The sequence below is a fragment of the Phoca vitulina genome, unplaced genomic scaffold, assembly GCF_004348235.1.
Source record: "Phoca vitulina isolate PV1807 unplaced genomic scaffold, GSC_HSeal_1.0 scaffold16, whole genome shotgun sequence".
Taxonomy (NCBI): Eukaryota; Metazoa; Chordata; class Mammalia; order Carnivora; family Phocidae; genus Phoca; species Phoca vitulina.
In genome coordinates, this window is record NW_022589719.1 from 15,068,449 (window position 1) to 15,081,930 (window position 13,482).

General features: G+C 49.3%; 1 protein-coding gene across 7 annotated transcripts in view; it reads left to right on the forward strand.

Annotated features, from left to right (window-relative positions):
- Positions 1 to 13,126, forward strand: part of LDLRAD3 (low density lipoprotein receptor class A domain containing 3) — a 236,660-nt gene extending 223,534 nt beyond the window's left edge. For all 7 annotated transcript variants that reach the window (XM_032413911.1, XM_032413909.1, XM_032413913.1 and 4 more), the window contains 2 exons: positions 7,974 to 8,319; positions 10,182 to 13,126. In XM_032413911.1, the coding sequence (XP_032269802.1) occupies positions 7,974 to 8,319; positions 10,182 to 10,422 (587 nt within the window). In that variant the 3' untranslated portion in view covers positions 10,423 to 13,126. The remainder of the gene's footprint in view (positions 1 to 7,973; positions 8,320 to 10,181) is intronic.
- The last annotated feature ends 356 nt before the right edge of the window (positions 13,127 to 13,482 follow it).

The window sequence follows — 13,482 nt, forward strand, 5'->3', positions numbered from 1 at the left end:
GGGGTCCTGTCCATCTCAGATAGCACCGAGGTTGGTGAAATAGCCACATCCTTTCGTGAGGCATCACAGTGAACATTTGCCTGGTAAAGCCTCTGAGAAGTCCTGTACTGTAGCTATCGATCATACCTAGGGTTCGTTGGGGCGCCTGGTGGCTCAGTCGGTTTTTCTGCTGGAAAGCTATAGCGGTATTTGTGAATAGTAACCGAGGCTTTGGAGCACGTGGGCACGTTACTTCACCTCCCTTGGTTCCCACTTCCTCTTCTATAAAGTGGTGTGCTCCATAAGATGGCGTATTTGTTACCTAGGTATGCCATAACAAACTAGCACAAACTGGATGGCTTAAAACAACAGAAACGTATTCTCTCGCTGCTCTGGAGGCCAGAAGCCCCAGATCAAAGCACTGGCAGGGTTGGCTCTTTGTGGAGGCTCTGAGGGGAATCCGTCCTTGCCTTTCTCCTTGGCTTGGGCTGCACAACTTGACTCCCTGTCTCCACCTCACACAGCCTTCTCCCTCATCTGTTTGGTATCTTCTCCTTTTCTCCCTCTTATAAGGACACTCATCACTGGATGGAGAGTTCACCCTCATTTGGGATGATCTCATTTTTGAGAGCTTTACCTTAATTTTATCTGCAGAGACCCTTACTCCAAATAGATCACAGTCTGAGATTCCAAGTGGACCTATCTTTGGGGTGGGGGGACATCATTCAGCTTATGACCGATGGTGGAAGAAATCTAAGAGTGAATATACATCCAACACAGAAGATACTGCTGGTAGGGCAAGAACTGCTGTGATCATTATTATGGTAATATCATTATTATTACTCTGTTTTTGAGTCCAAAGCCAATATGGATAGTGGTGGTGGTTAGTATTATTAGTGTATTATTTAATTCACATCAGGAGTGGGGTATAGGTCCCAAGGCAAATAGCGTTTCTCTCTCCAGCCCTAGACTTCTTTCCCCATACCTCCTGCGGGTTGGTGCTGGGAAGCCAAGGCAGAGTCTGAATGCCTAGCCAACGAGGGCCATGTGAGCCATTGAGGGGCCTTCATTCAAAGAATTTTACAAGAATCACACAGTGACACGGACTGATGGGTGTGTTGCCTGAAGAATTGGAAGACAAGAGGCTGAAGATGGAAAGACCTCCAAGGCAGTTTCTCTTCCTAGCCTGGGCATGGATGAGGCCATGCAGTTGGAGCCCAGAAGCGGAGACTGGAGAAACACCGCACAGTAGAAATTGACCACACATAGTGGTTCCATGTGGACAGAGAAGAGAGCTCAAGACAGCCTGAATGTTCAGACGTGGGAGAACAGAGGGCCAAGGACATGACCAGCATCTGGGAGTCTGTCCTAAGAAATGACACCAGTGACCACAGGTCATTGACTTATTCAACATGTGTTGAGCACCAGGTGCAGAATGGTGGAGAAAGCAAGCCTGGCTCCACTCTTATGGCTCTCACGGTCCACATGGTCTACCTGAATGGTGTTGTGCATTGTTGGTCATAACAACAACAACAACAACAACAAAAAAAAAAAACAGGAAGGAACCTAAATGTACATCAGCGAGGTGTTGCTTGTAAGTTGTGATGCATCTAAGTAGTGGGATCCCACACAGCTACTCTTTAACAAAGGTATGGGTGGATGAGGAAAGATGTCCACACACAGAAATATCTGTATAGCAGGAACAAAAGGACTTGTGTGTGTAGATGTGCATGGAGAATAGTTTTGAACGGTACACCCTGTGGATCAAGAAACTACAGCCCATGAGCCAAGCTGCTGCTTATTTATGTAAGGGACACAGCTATCCTCATTCACTGATATATTTCGTCTACAACTGACTTTGTATGACAACAGTGAAGTTGAATAGTTGTGAGGGAAGCTGTGTGCCCCACAAAGATGAAATATTGACCATCTAGCCCTTGGCAGAAAAAGGTTGCTAACCCTGGTCTATACCAAACTCTTAACTGTTTTGTTCTAGTAGGTTCGGGGGAGGGAGGGCAATGAACATTTCTATTTTGCTTTTAATTTTAATGGATTTTTTTTATTTCCCCCAACTCTTCATGAATTTTTATAATCAGAAAAAAGTTCAGTTTGGGAGATAAAGAAGCATACAGGACTCACAATACCTGATTTTGACACTTACTGTAAAGCTCTAGTTACCAGCACACTTACTGGCATGAAGATTGGTATATGGTTCAGTCAAACAGAATAGAGAATCTAGAAATAGACCCAGACTTGTATGGTCAGTTGATTTTCAACAAAGGTGCCAAGGTAATTCAATAGGAAAAGATAGACTTTCAACAAATGGTGCTGGAACAGTTGATTATCCCAAGGGAGGGGAGGAAAGAACATTGAACTTCACTTTGTACCATAAACAAAAATTAACTTGCAGTGGATCGGAGAAATAAATGTAGGAGCTAAAGCTATGAAATGTCTTCTAGGCAAAGATTTCTTGGATAGAGTACAAAAAACGGGAAGCGTAAGAGAAATCATTAATAGACTTCATAAAAAATTTTGAGCACTTATCTTCAAAAAGGCACTGTAAAGTAAAGGAAGAGACAAGCCACCAAGCAGGGAGAAAATACTTGCAAAACACATTTCTGGAAAAGGGCTTGTATCCTAGAACGTATGGAGGATCCTTACTACTCACTAAGTCAAATGACCAAATTTTAAAATGGGCAAGAGATTTAAAGAGACACTTCAGCTAAGAAGATCTACAGGTGGTAAATCAGCATGTGAACGGAGGTGCGACATCATTAGTCACCGGGAAATGCCACTGAACACGCCAGGGAGCCATCACTACGCACCTGCTGGCATGGCTAGCCGTGTGAAGTGCTGGTGAGGATGCAGGGCCCCTGCGGGGACGCAGAATGCTGTGGCTGCCGTGAAGAAACAGGGTGAGGGTTTCTTAGAAAGTTAAACGTACACTTCCTGTGTGGCCCAGCAGCCTTACCCCTAAGGTGTAAACCCAAGAAATCAGAAAATATATGTCCATGCAACGATCTGTATTCCGGAAACTGGAAACAACCCAGTTCCTTCCCTGGACACAAGTCGTGATCCCTGCGTACAGCGGGGTGCGACTGCATGTTCTGAAGGAGGGCAGTACTGATGCTCGGAAACATAGAGGTATCTCAGGAGCACCATGCCGGGCGGAGGAAACCAGACAACAGGCTCCATACTGTATGATTCCAGTGACAAAAAGTAAATCCATTTGGGCAGAAAACAGATGAGTGTTTTCCAGGGGCGGTGAATGGACTGCAGAAGAGCACGAGAGAACTTCTGGGGAGGGATGCAAAGGTTCCGTGTCTCGTTTGTGGTCGTGCTTATGCAACTGTTCCGTTCTGTGAAACTCCTCTCACTGCACATTTTAAAAGGGGACATTGGATTGTGTGCAAATTATAGATACCTCAAGCAACCTGACTTTTTAAGATATGTAATCTGGAGAAAAACAGACTTTAAATTTTTTTTTTTTTTTTTTTTTTAAGGCACACAGGAGTTGATCTTTCAGAGGAGTGATGAGTCAGTTTGAATGGGACAGTGAACATTCCAGAACAGGACTCCAGAGGTCAGGTGGGAGGCGATGGTGCCATACTCGGGGAGTGGGGAGTCAGTGGGGGTTGTCAAGTGAGTGAGTGACTGTGAGGCATGGACCCCGAGGGGTCCTCACATTACAGGGAGAGAAGGAAGGAAAACAAACAGACACGTCAGCCTAGGCAGTACCAAAGGTGGTGGACAATAGGCATGGTTTTAGAAGGGACAATGTAGTACCAAGAGTAGAAAGTAGAAGGGAGTAAATAAATCTCCCTTCATCTCTCTCCTCCACCCTGGGACCTACCAGCATTAACAGTTCCGTGCGGCCACCTAGAAATATTCCATGTGTTCTCTATTGAACTTTGCTTCTTTTCATGGGTCAAGATCTCTTTCAGATTGTTCCCCATCAGCATATGTAGAGCTGCCCTGATTTTTTAAATAGGTGTGGAATCCTATGGAGGCACCATGGTTAATTTAGCCCGGCTGCCACTGGGAGACATTCAGATCATTCGTGATATGGGTGCTATTACAAATGATGCTTCAATTAATATGCATATTAAAAAGTTACTTCTCGTGTGCGTGAGTCTATCTACTAAATAGATTCTTGAGGGTGGAATGGCTGGACCAAAGGACATGTACATTTTTATTTTGATGTGTATGGTGAACCCCGTCACCACCTTGGGTGATACCCGTTCACCCTCCCACCAGCTGCATTCGTGAATAATAATTAACACCTGTCATCCCAAGACCTGGCCCGAAAAATGGGAAATTCCAACTTTGCCTTTGCCAGTGTGATAGGTGAGAAATTGTACCTTCTAGGAAATTCGATTTGCTTCTGGAGGAAGGAATGTTTTAGAAGCAAAGGAACACCACGTCTCAAGTGTCACATCCACCCCGCCCCCTTGCCTCCATCAAACCAGACAGCACCTCTCTGTGCATTAGGAAAAGGCACGCCTCCTCAGGACACTTGACTGCCACCTGGCAGAAAACTGTTGTGATAACTGTAGAAATCTGTGACGACCCTGAGGCGAAGAAGAGCCCCGGAGCTGGGGACAACACAGCCCGCCCTCCCACACGCAGCGGCGGCAGCTTCTGGCAGTTTCGAGAGTGCAGTGGTCTCTAGGTGGTGACCAGATTGCCTGCAATAACACAGTCTTAGTGGCAGATCCGGGACGGGAATTCAAGCTGTCTGACAGCAGAGCATGAGGGCATTTGCTTGAGGGACAGCCAGAATAAATGGAAACTTCATTATCCATGGATTATGCACTTAGAACTCAGGGCCCAGGCAACTCTGAGATTAGTAATTTGGCCAGCAGGCTCATTAAGCTCTTAAGAAAAGTGAATCTAGTTAATGAATTAATACAAGATGACATTTTACACACAGAGCACAAACGAGACCAGGCACCACTGAGTTATGTAACATCATAATTTCTCGAGTAAATGTGATTGCCGCTTCTCGCCTGCCAAAGTGGGCCGATCTGGAGAGGGCCTGCTTTCAGAGACAAATGAGACTGTTAAGATTTCCAGTCATTTCATATTCCATTCATTTTAAAGCGCTCCCTCTTGTGTTCTTAAAACTTCAAGTGGTTACACAGAAGTCAGGGTTTTAAAATCTCTGGGCCTGTTTGTTTTCCAGAGGAAAATCCACCGGCTTTCATTTTCTAGGAGACACAGCTCTCTAAAAAGGAACTCACTCCATCCTTACTCCCTCCTCCATCCTGCCCCCTGCAAAGGGGACTCTCCCCGCCTCTGCCTCTGAGAAGTTGGTATGAGGATAATGGAAAGAATGTGACCACTCAGAATTAGCATGAGCCAGTTTGGGATGATGAAAAGTTCCATGAATGTACTCAGTGCCACTCAACCAAACCCTTAAAAATGGTGAGAATGGTAAATTTTATGTTATGTATATATTTTACCACAATAAAAAAGCAAAAAAGAACGAGCACTGACCGAGGGCAAACCTTTGCCAGGCACTGTGCATATATATTGTATTTTACCCTCCCAAGGACTTGGCTACCGTGGTTTACCCACCACCGCCACCACCATTTTAAAGCTTTTTTTTTCTTTTTTTTTTTTTTTAAAGATTTTGTATTTATTTATTTGACAGAGAGGGAGACAGCAAGAGAGGGAACACAAGCAGGGGGAGTGGGAGAGGGAGAAGCAGTCTTCCCGCCAAGTAGGGAGCCCGATGCGGGGCTCGATCCCAGGACCCTGGGACCATGACCTGAGCCCAAGGCAGATGCTTAACGACTGAGCCACCCAGGCACCCCACGCCACCACCATTTTAAACTTGGAGGCACCCGAGGCTCCTAAGAGTGCAGTCACTTGCTTGAGCAACAGCTAGAAGTGATGGCCCCAGGATTCGACCCCTCAGCTCTGCGCTGGAGATCACAAAATAAAGAGGATATTTTCTTTTAAGCCTGAGCTCTGAAACATACACGCACACACATGAGCTCCCACCCGCTTTTTAGTTAGCTAAACTGAGAGCAGACAGAACACCAGCAACCCCCCGAGTGCCACAGCTAATTGTCTCGGGAAAAATCCCAAACTGCTTCCGTCCCTCCACTGTCTGCCGCATGCTCTGCATTTTGTTGAAGAGCTTACTGTACAGTTAATCCTTGAAACGGTGGCCTGCCAGAACATCGAAGCTTTTCACTCCTGGTTGAGTGTGACTGGAAAGAAAATGAACACAAAGCCTGGAGCTTGAGGGGGGAAGATCTTCATTTGTCGCAGATTCGGATTGTTTTGGGAATCAAGAGATGCTTATATCAGGAAAGGGGAAGAGATAGAGTGTTTCCCATTGTGTGGTTTTTTTGACTAGAGACCTATCGGTTAATTTACCTCTGAGTCAGTTTGCCATCTGGAAAATAGGAATATTATAATAATAATAATAATAATAGTGATAGCGCTTACCTTCCCAGAGTGTGCGAATACACAGATAATTTTCCCACTGAGTTGAGGCATGTAGTGAGGGCCTGCACCATCCTGCAGACCGATTGGGGATACTGTGACGAACAGAACAGGTGCACGTCTAGTAACGAGGGATTAGTAAAGCTTAGCACACGGCGGTCCCTGCTCTTGCTGTTGCATCACGGCTACGTTTTTCCTGTGGATCCATGAAAACCTCAGTGCTGCAGAGGTGGGACGGGTACGGGGGTGGCCACCAGATTTGCTCACTTGGGCTGTATTCTGATTTTTCTTCCAGCTGGGCCACAGCAGTGGGTGGTTGTGGTTCCGTCTGCAGAGACAAGGGGTCCCTAGCTCTTGACGGGGAGGGGCTACGCTGGTTTCCTGGGCCAGCCTGCACCGGGTCTTGGTTGCCAGGCATGTCCCACTGACTGGAAAGCCCCTCCCTTACCTGGGTGTTTGAAGCACGGCTTGTTAGTACACTGGGAGAGGGGGGTGTTGGCAACCTGTGGGGGTTGGACGTGTCCCAGACTTTTGCCTGAGGGCCCTGAGGAAATGCTTGCAGATTGCCTAGCGGGTCTGGTCAGGGGGTGCAGGACACAGTGTGAGGGGCAAGGCGCTGGTGTCAGACCAGTCTTTACCTCCTAACCCTGGGACCCTCACCAGGGGGCTTGGACCCTCTGAGATGCACTTTGCTCCCCTTAAAAAGAAGGTGGCAGTTACCGCACCCGATGCACGGAGTTGCTGTGAGGCAAGTAGAGGGGATAAAGCGTGTGTCTGTCTGGAACAGTACCTGCCTGGCGGGGTCCGCTGTTGTTGGAAGCGCTCTGTCACAATTCACCCACTTCATGCTCACCACAGCCCAGCGATGTGGGCACCACGACTCTCCCCGCTTTACAGATGAGGAGATTACAGCACGGAGAGGCTACCACGTTACAAGGGGCGCCTAGTACGTTCCAGACGGCACAGAGGCAGCGATCGGAACCTAGTCTGGTTCCGGAGTCCCCGATGTTCTCCTGTGCTCCGCTGGCTCTTTATCTTGGAAGCTTGGCTAGGGCCGGGCGTAAAGTAAGCACACTGCAGACATAAGGAACCTCAGACGTGTACCGACCAGTGTTCTTCACTTCTGTACACATTTCTGGTGAATTTCCAGCCCTAGGCAACCACTGACCCATTTTCCGTCTCTATAAATTTGCCTTTCCTGAACATTTCATGTAATAAGGGAATCACACAGTAGGTGGCCTTTTGTGCGTGGCTTATCTGGCTTGGCATGATGTTTTTGAGGTTCGTCCATGTTGTAACACGTATCAGTACTTTTTATGGCCAAATAATACTCCGTCGTGTGGCTGTCCCCCGTTTTGTTTAGCCATTCGCCAGTTCCTGGACCGGGGGTGGTTTTGGGCTCTCTGGCTGCTGGGAATCGGGTCGCTCCCAACACTTGCATGCACTTGCTGGGACTGAGTCTGAAGCAGGAGGATGAGCCAAAGCGGTAAGCTCTGTCCCCTTCTCTCCCCCCACCCCCGCCCGGGGTTTCTCAGAGCCAGGCAGCGGGCAGGTGTTCGTGACGTCGGAGAACCAGCTCGTGTACTACCCCAGCATCACCTACGCCATCATCGGCAGCTCGGTCATCTTCGTGCTGGTGGTGGCGCTGCTGGCGCTCGTCTTGCATCACCAGCGCAAGAGGAACAACCTCATGACGCTGCCCGTGCACCGGCTGCAGCACCCCGTGCTGCTGTCCCGCCTGGTGGTCCTGGACCACCCCCACCACTGCAACGTCACCTACAACGTCAACAACGGCATCCAGTACGTGGCCAGCCAGGCCGAGCAGAACGCCTCGGAAGTGGGCTCCCCGCCCTCCTACTCAGAGGCCCTCCTGGACCAGAGGTGCGTGCTGGACGGCGGAGGTTTGGGGCGGGGGAGGAGGTCATCGTTGGGGAAAGCGGGATGCGGGCACCCAGCTGCTGGCGGTGGCAGCAGGGCCCTGCGTGTCTTGGGTCCTGGCAGGACAATTCACACGCAACCTCTCTCTCTTTTTTTTTTTTCTTAAGATTTTTATTTATTTATTTGAGAGAGAGTGAGAGAGAGAGAGAGCGATCACGAGCAGGGGTGAGCAGCAGAGGGAGAAGGAGAAGCAGCCTCCTCGCTGAGCAGGGAGCCCGATGCAGGACTCGATCCCAGGACCCTGGGATCATGACCTGAGCTGAAGGCAGACGCTTAACCCACTGAGCCACCCAGGCACCCGTATCATCTCATTTAATCCTCTCTGCAGGTCGCTGGGGGAGTGCCTCAGTTTTTACAGATGAGGAAACTGACTCTGGGATTTTAAGCGACTTGTCCAAGGACATAGAGCTAGGATCCTGGCCACCTCAGAGCCCTGTTCCTGCCTGGTGATGCCATGCTGACCCATGTCCAGGCTGCTGGCTAGCCCAGCGCCTCACCTGCTACCACAGAACAGTGGCCAGGCTGTATTAGAGGGTTGGTTTGAATGAATGAATGAATGAATGATGGGTTCCTTGCTTGGCTCCATTTATAAAATAAAGGAGGTAGCATAGAGCACTCTCAAGCTTTTTAAAACAGTAAGACCCTCATTTCAAATGGGATTGTACCAGAAAGCGCAACAGAGAGTCAAAAGGCAGAATTCTATAGTGGAAGCAGCTGGTGGACCTGAATCCTGCCGGCTCAGCCTCCTCCTCCCTTCTTTGGTGACCTCCAGGGTATCCCAGAGAACCCATGTTGGAAGTTCGATTGGCTCTAGGTCCCCTGTGCTCTCCTCCTCTGAGCCCGGGGCTCAGCGTGTGTGGCGAGAGGCATTTTGTGGGTCATGCACCCGGGCTGACTGGGCAGCTCTTGGACCCTCTCCTGTGGCAGCTCTTGTGTTATTGAATCTTTGTTTTTCCTCCTCATAAAAGGTGGAGGTAACATTGGAGGGCAGTGTTTAAGGACATCTTTGCAAATAAGGGGAAGAGCCCAGGACCTCCCTCACCACTCAGCCTCTTCATTTGGACCAGCCAGTGTAGAGTCAAGTTAAAATTGCCGAATCCGAAGACAGAACACCTGGGTTTCGATCCCAGAGCAGCTGCTTGCTAGTTTTTTGTGATCCTACACAAGTCATTTCACGCCCCCTTACCTCCGTTCACTCCCCTGTACGATGGGCATAAAAGTAACGCGCACCGCTTAGTGTTCTCGTGAGCGTTAAGTAAGGTGGTGCAGGTAAAGCAGGTAGCGTGTGCTCGGCTCGCAGGAAGCCTGCAGGAAGGGCTGCAAAATAAACTGTCTTTTCTGCGAAGTTCCTGCACGGCAAGCCAGTGTCCCTACTATCCCCTTCGACAGAGGGGACAGGCAATCGGAAGATCCCCGCTCCCCCAAGCCCAGCCAGCCAGGAAAAGTTGGCTTTCAGTAAGAACCCCAAATTCTGTGGACCATCAGAGGTTCAGCCCGATCAGCCGGCCAGCCACTCGGCCCCAGGGCCCCTCCCTGGCTGGTGCTGTGCATCCTCCGCCCCTGGGCCGACCCGGAGGACATGGCTTGGGCACTGCCCATTCGGCACGCGCCAGCCACAGCACCCCGACCTTTCCCCGCTCCCTTGGTCTTGTTGTAGGGGTCACCCTAGTCCGCGGATAGCCGTCCTCCTCGGGGGGCACATCAGCATCCCGCGGCAGGGGCGGAGGGGGGTTTGGCTCCTAACGCGTTGTCTTCCCTCTGCTCTCCCCTGCCTCTCCCGCCCCATCCTGCTCTCTCCCTTGCAGACCCGCGTGGTACGACCTTCCGCCGCCGCCCTACTCGTCGGACACCGAGTCTCTGAACGAAGCCGCCCTGCCCCCTTACCGCTCGCGCTCCGGGAGCACCGACAGTGCGGGCTCCCAGGCGGCCAGCAGCCTGCTGAGCGCCGAAGACGGCGGCCGCAGCCCCGGGCAGGCCGGCCCTCCTCCCGAGAGCGCCGCGGGGCCCAGGGACTCCGTGCCAGGCCAGGGCGCCGCAGAAGTCTAAATCCGCCGCTTCCACGGTCCATGTGGGTCCATCTGCTCTGACTTGTTACCATCCTAACAACTTTCGCTCGTGGGAAGCTCCTCAGGGTGCCTCAAGGAGGGTGTCTCTCCGTTCCCCCTCCCACCCCCCCATCCCCGCCCCAGATTTCAGGGATGTCCTTTCGAGGGAGACCTGGCATTTTGCTGGCCTCTCGGGTGACCTGATGTATTGTGCATCTTGTCTGGGAGGTCACTCGGCCTTTGGGGCCCAGGATCATGACCTCACTTGTCATATTGTTCTTCTGTGACTGGTGGCATCTTGCTGAATAGGCAGCCTCAGTGTGCAGGCAGCAGGGTAAGGCAGGAGTTGGGGAGCCCTCGAGAACGCAGTGCTTCCATGCCATGGTGGATGTTCAGAAGGGCAGGAGACCCTGGACCACATTCTCTGTGGGCCTCTGCCTTGCAGCTCCGTGGGAGACGGGGGTTGGATGACCCTCCCAGGAGGCCGGCATGGATGGCCACCCTCGAAGAATCCGGGTGAGCGTCAAACCCCGCCTTGCACGCTCGTGCATGTTGTCCTCAGTTTGGCAGAGCAGTGGCCAGAGGAGACGTTGGCCAAGAGTTATGCCCTTTAGCTATCAGCAGGGCCATTTTGGTTCTCTGAACGACTCTGAAACTTGCCCGAGAATTCTCGTTTTGAGGGTTTTCTCTGGCAGCATCTGTCCTCAGCCTCATCCCAGGATAGGCAGGGAGCCCCTGCCATACATTCATCTGAGTTCTCAGCTCCTAAAATGCAGGCTATCTAGAGCCTGGGCCTGCCTTAGGTCCACAGTCCTTCCCTGGCTTCTGGATTGTCACCCCTCCAGCTGTGACCTGCCGGGAGCCAAGGAAGGAGGACCCAACTTGAATTGGCCAAAAATCGGATCTGGTCCTCTGTCCCTGGAAAGCACTCCCAGCCTGTCTTGCCCATTCATGCAGCTTTCCGCACTAGCTTCCCAGGTTACCTTAACCTCCAGAAGTCATTGTACCTGTGCATTTGGACTTGAGGACACTGTGGTTCCTGACACGCATGAGAACCATATTCAGTACCTCCCACCAGAGCCCCTGGCTCCCTGTGCTGCACGCGCTTCCTGCCCAAGGCCCAGAAACCAGCACCCTGATTCAGCATTCATGTCAGGGTTAGAGTCAGGCTCAGGCTTCTTCTGACCTGCCATAGTTTCTCCTCCAAAAGACTTGGTCAGTAGATAATTTGGAGTCGATATTTGCCATTCGGACTTTTTTTTTTTTTTTAATCTCTTAGAAATGCATTTGAAACAGTGTGTTTGGTTTTTCCCTTCTAGTTAAGGGATTATTTATATGTGTATAGGAAAGCTGTCTTCTTTGTTTGTTTCTCCTTGAGTGAGGTCCAAAGAAAGATGCGAAGGGAGATCACACCTTTGTCCCGCTGAGCCTCGATACCGAGTCACTCCAGACTGACCTGTGTGCCGGGCCTTTGTGCATTGTTGCACTTTGAGTTGCTATTTATCGAGTTCTTGAAGGATGCAGAAAGAGGGATGCCTTTCTCCCTCGGTTCGTAGTCTCTGTGTTTATGCCAGCTTTCCTCTTTCTCTGTGCCCAGCCAGCCACAGGGCCCACTCCCTGGAGAAATAGTGGGGAGAAATGTGGGCGTTCGTTGGCAAGAACCCACACTGATGGGGGACAAAACTGGAACCAGGTGGAGCCACTCCAGGCAGCGGTCACCCATTCAGGACTTCCTTACGTAGCAGAAGAAATGTTCAGTGACCTCGCTGATGCGAATTTCAGTGCAGCCTGCACGAGTGGGGGGACGACGTGGCATTTAATGATCCTGTTCTCGGGACTTTTTTTTTTTTTTAAACCAAATCCAAACTGTGTTACAGGAAAGCTAGCCACTTGGTGATTTCTTTCTGTCTTTTTTAAGTTAAAGAAAAGGAGCCTAGTTGCTTGCATCTTTCATTTTTTAAAATAACACGAGTTATTTTCTGCGTAAGCCAATAAAGAAAGAACTTTCAATGGGAGCCGGAGTGTGTTAGGAACTCTGGCTGAGCTTTTCATCTCCTGTGAGTCAGAATGGCTTTATTTCTTCTCCCTTTGATCGGCCTGTGCTTCTTTCTGGTATTTTGGAAGTTGTTTAGAGAAAGGGATTCTAATTTTAATTAATTGCGCAGTGAATTAATCTCACTCGCTTTTCTGCTTCCAGGCATCTTAGGAAAAACAAATGGTCTTAGTAGATAAGAAAGCCTATTAATGTTGTTGTTTTTTTTAAATACAGGGACATTTTTATTATAGATGTGATTTTTTTAATGAATCTTTTTAAAAATCTATAAATAAGACACCAAAGCTGCAGGGTTTTTTTCCTGTTTTTTTTCCCCCTACTCAAGATGGCAAATAAGTGGCCAGCAATATTTTTTAACTCATTCCATCCAGGCTATTTTTTTATACATTGCCTAATTCTACAGCCGCCTGAAAACCATCTCTGCTCTTTTTTTCTCAAATGAGACCAGCAAGTTCTTTTTATTTTCATGTTCAAATTCGCATCCCTGTAACCTATAGCTTATCCCCTGACTCAGCCCCCGCCCTCCAAAATTGACTTTTTAAAAAAAATGCAACAAAGTGGTTGACAAGTAGTGTGCGATGTTCAAAGTTGACGTAAACTGGAAAGTTTGTTGTGTGGTTGCTTTTTGTGTTTTGGTTAGGTTTTGGTTTGGGTTTTTTTTTTTTTTTTTTTTTTTTTTTAATTTTTATACTTTCAAATAAACTTGCAGTTTCATTCTTTCTATTGGTGTGAATAGTTCTTAACCCATGTTTCTCCTCTATGGCAATATGAAGAGTGAACAGTCACTCCTCGTGGCTTCTGCAGTGAATTTACACCATAATAAAATGAGAAAAAGGAAGAGTGTAGTGATGGGACCTCAAAATGTGATGGGCGTTAAGGATTCCATAGCTCGTGGGGTTGAAATACAGAAGTGAAGTCATGGACACCAGTGAGGATCATGGGACCCAGAGTGTCGGTTCAGAAGATGAACACTAATTGCCGTCACTAGCGTGCCATTTGAGGGAACAG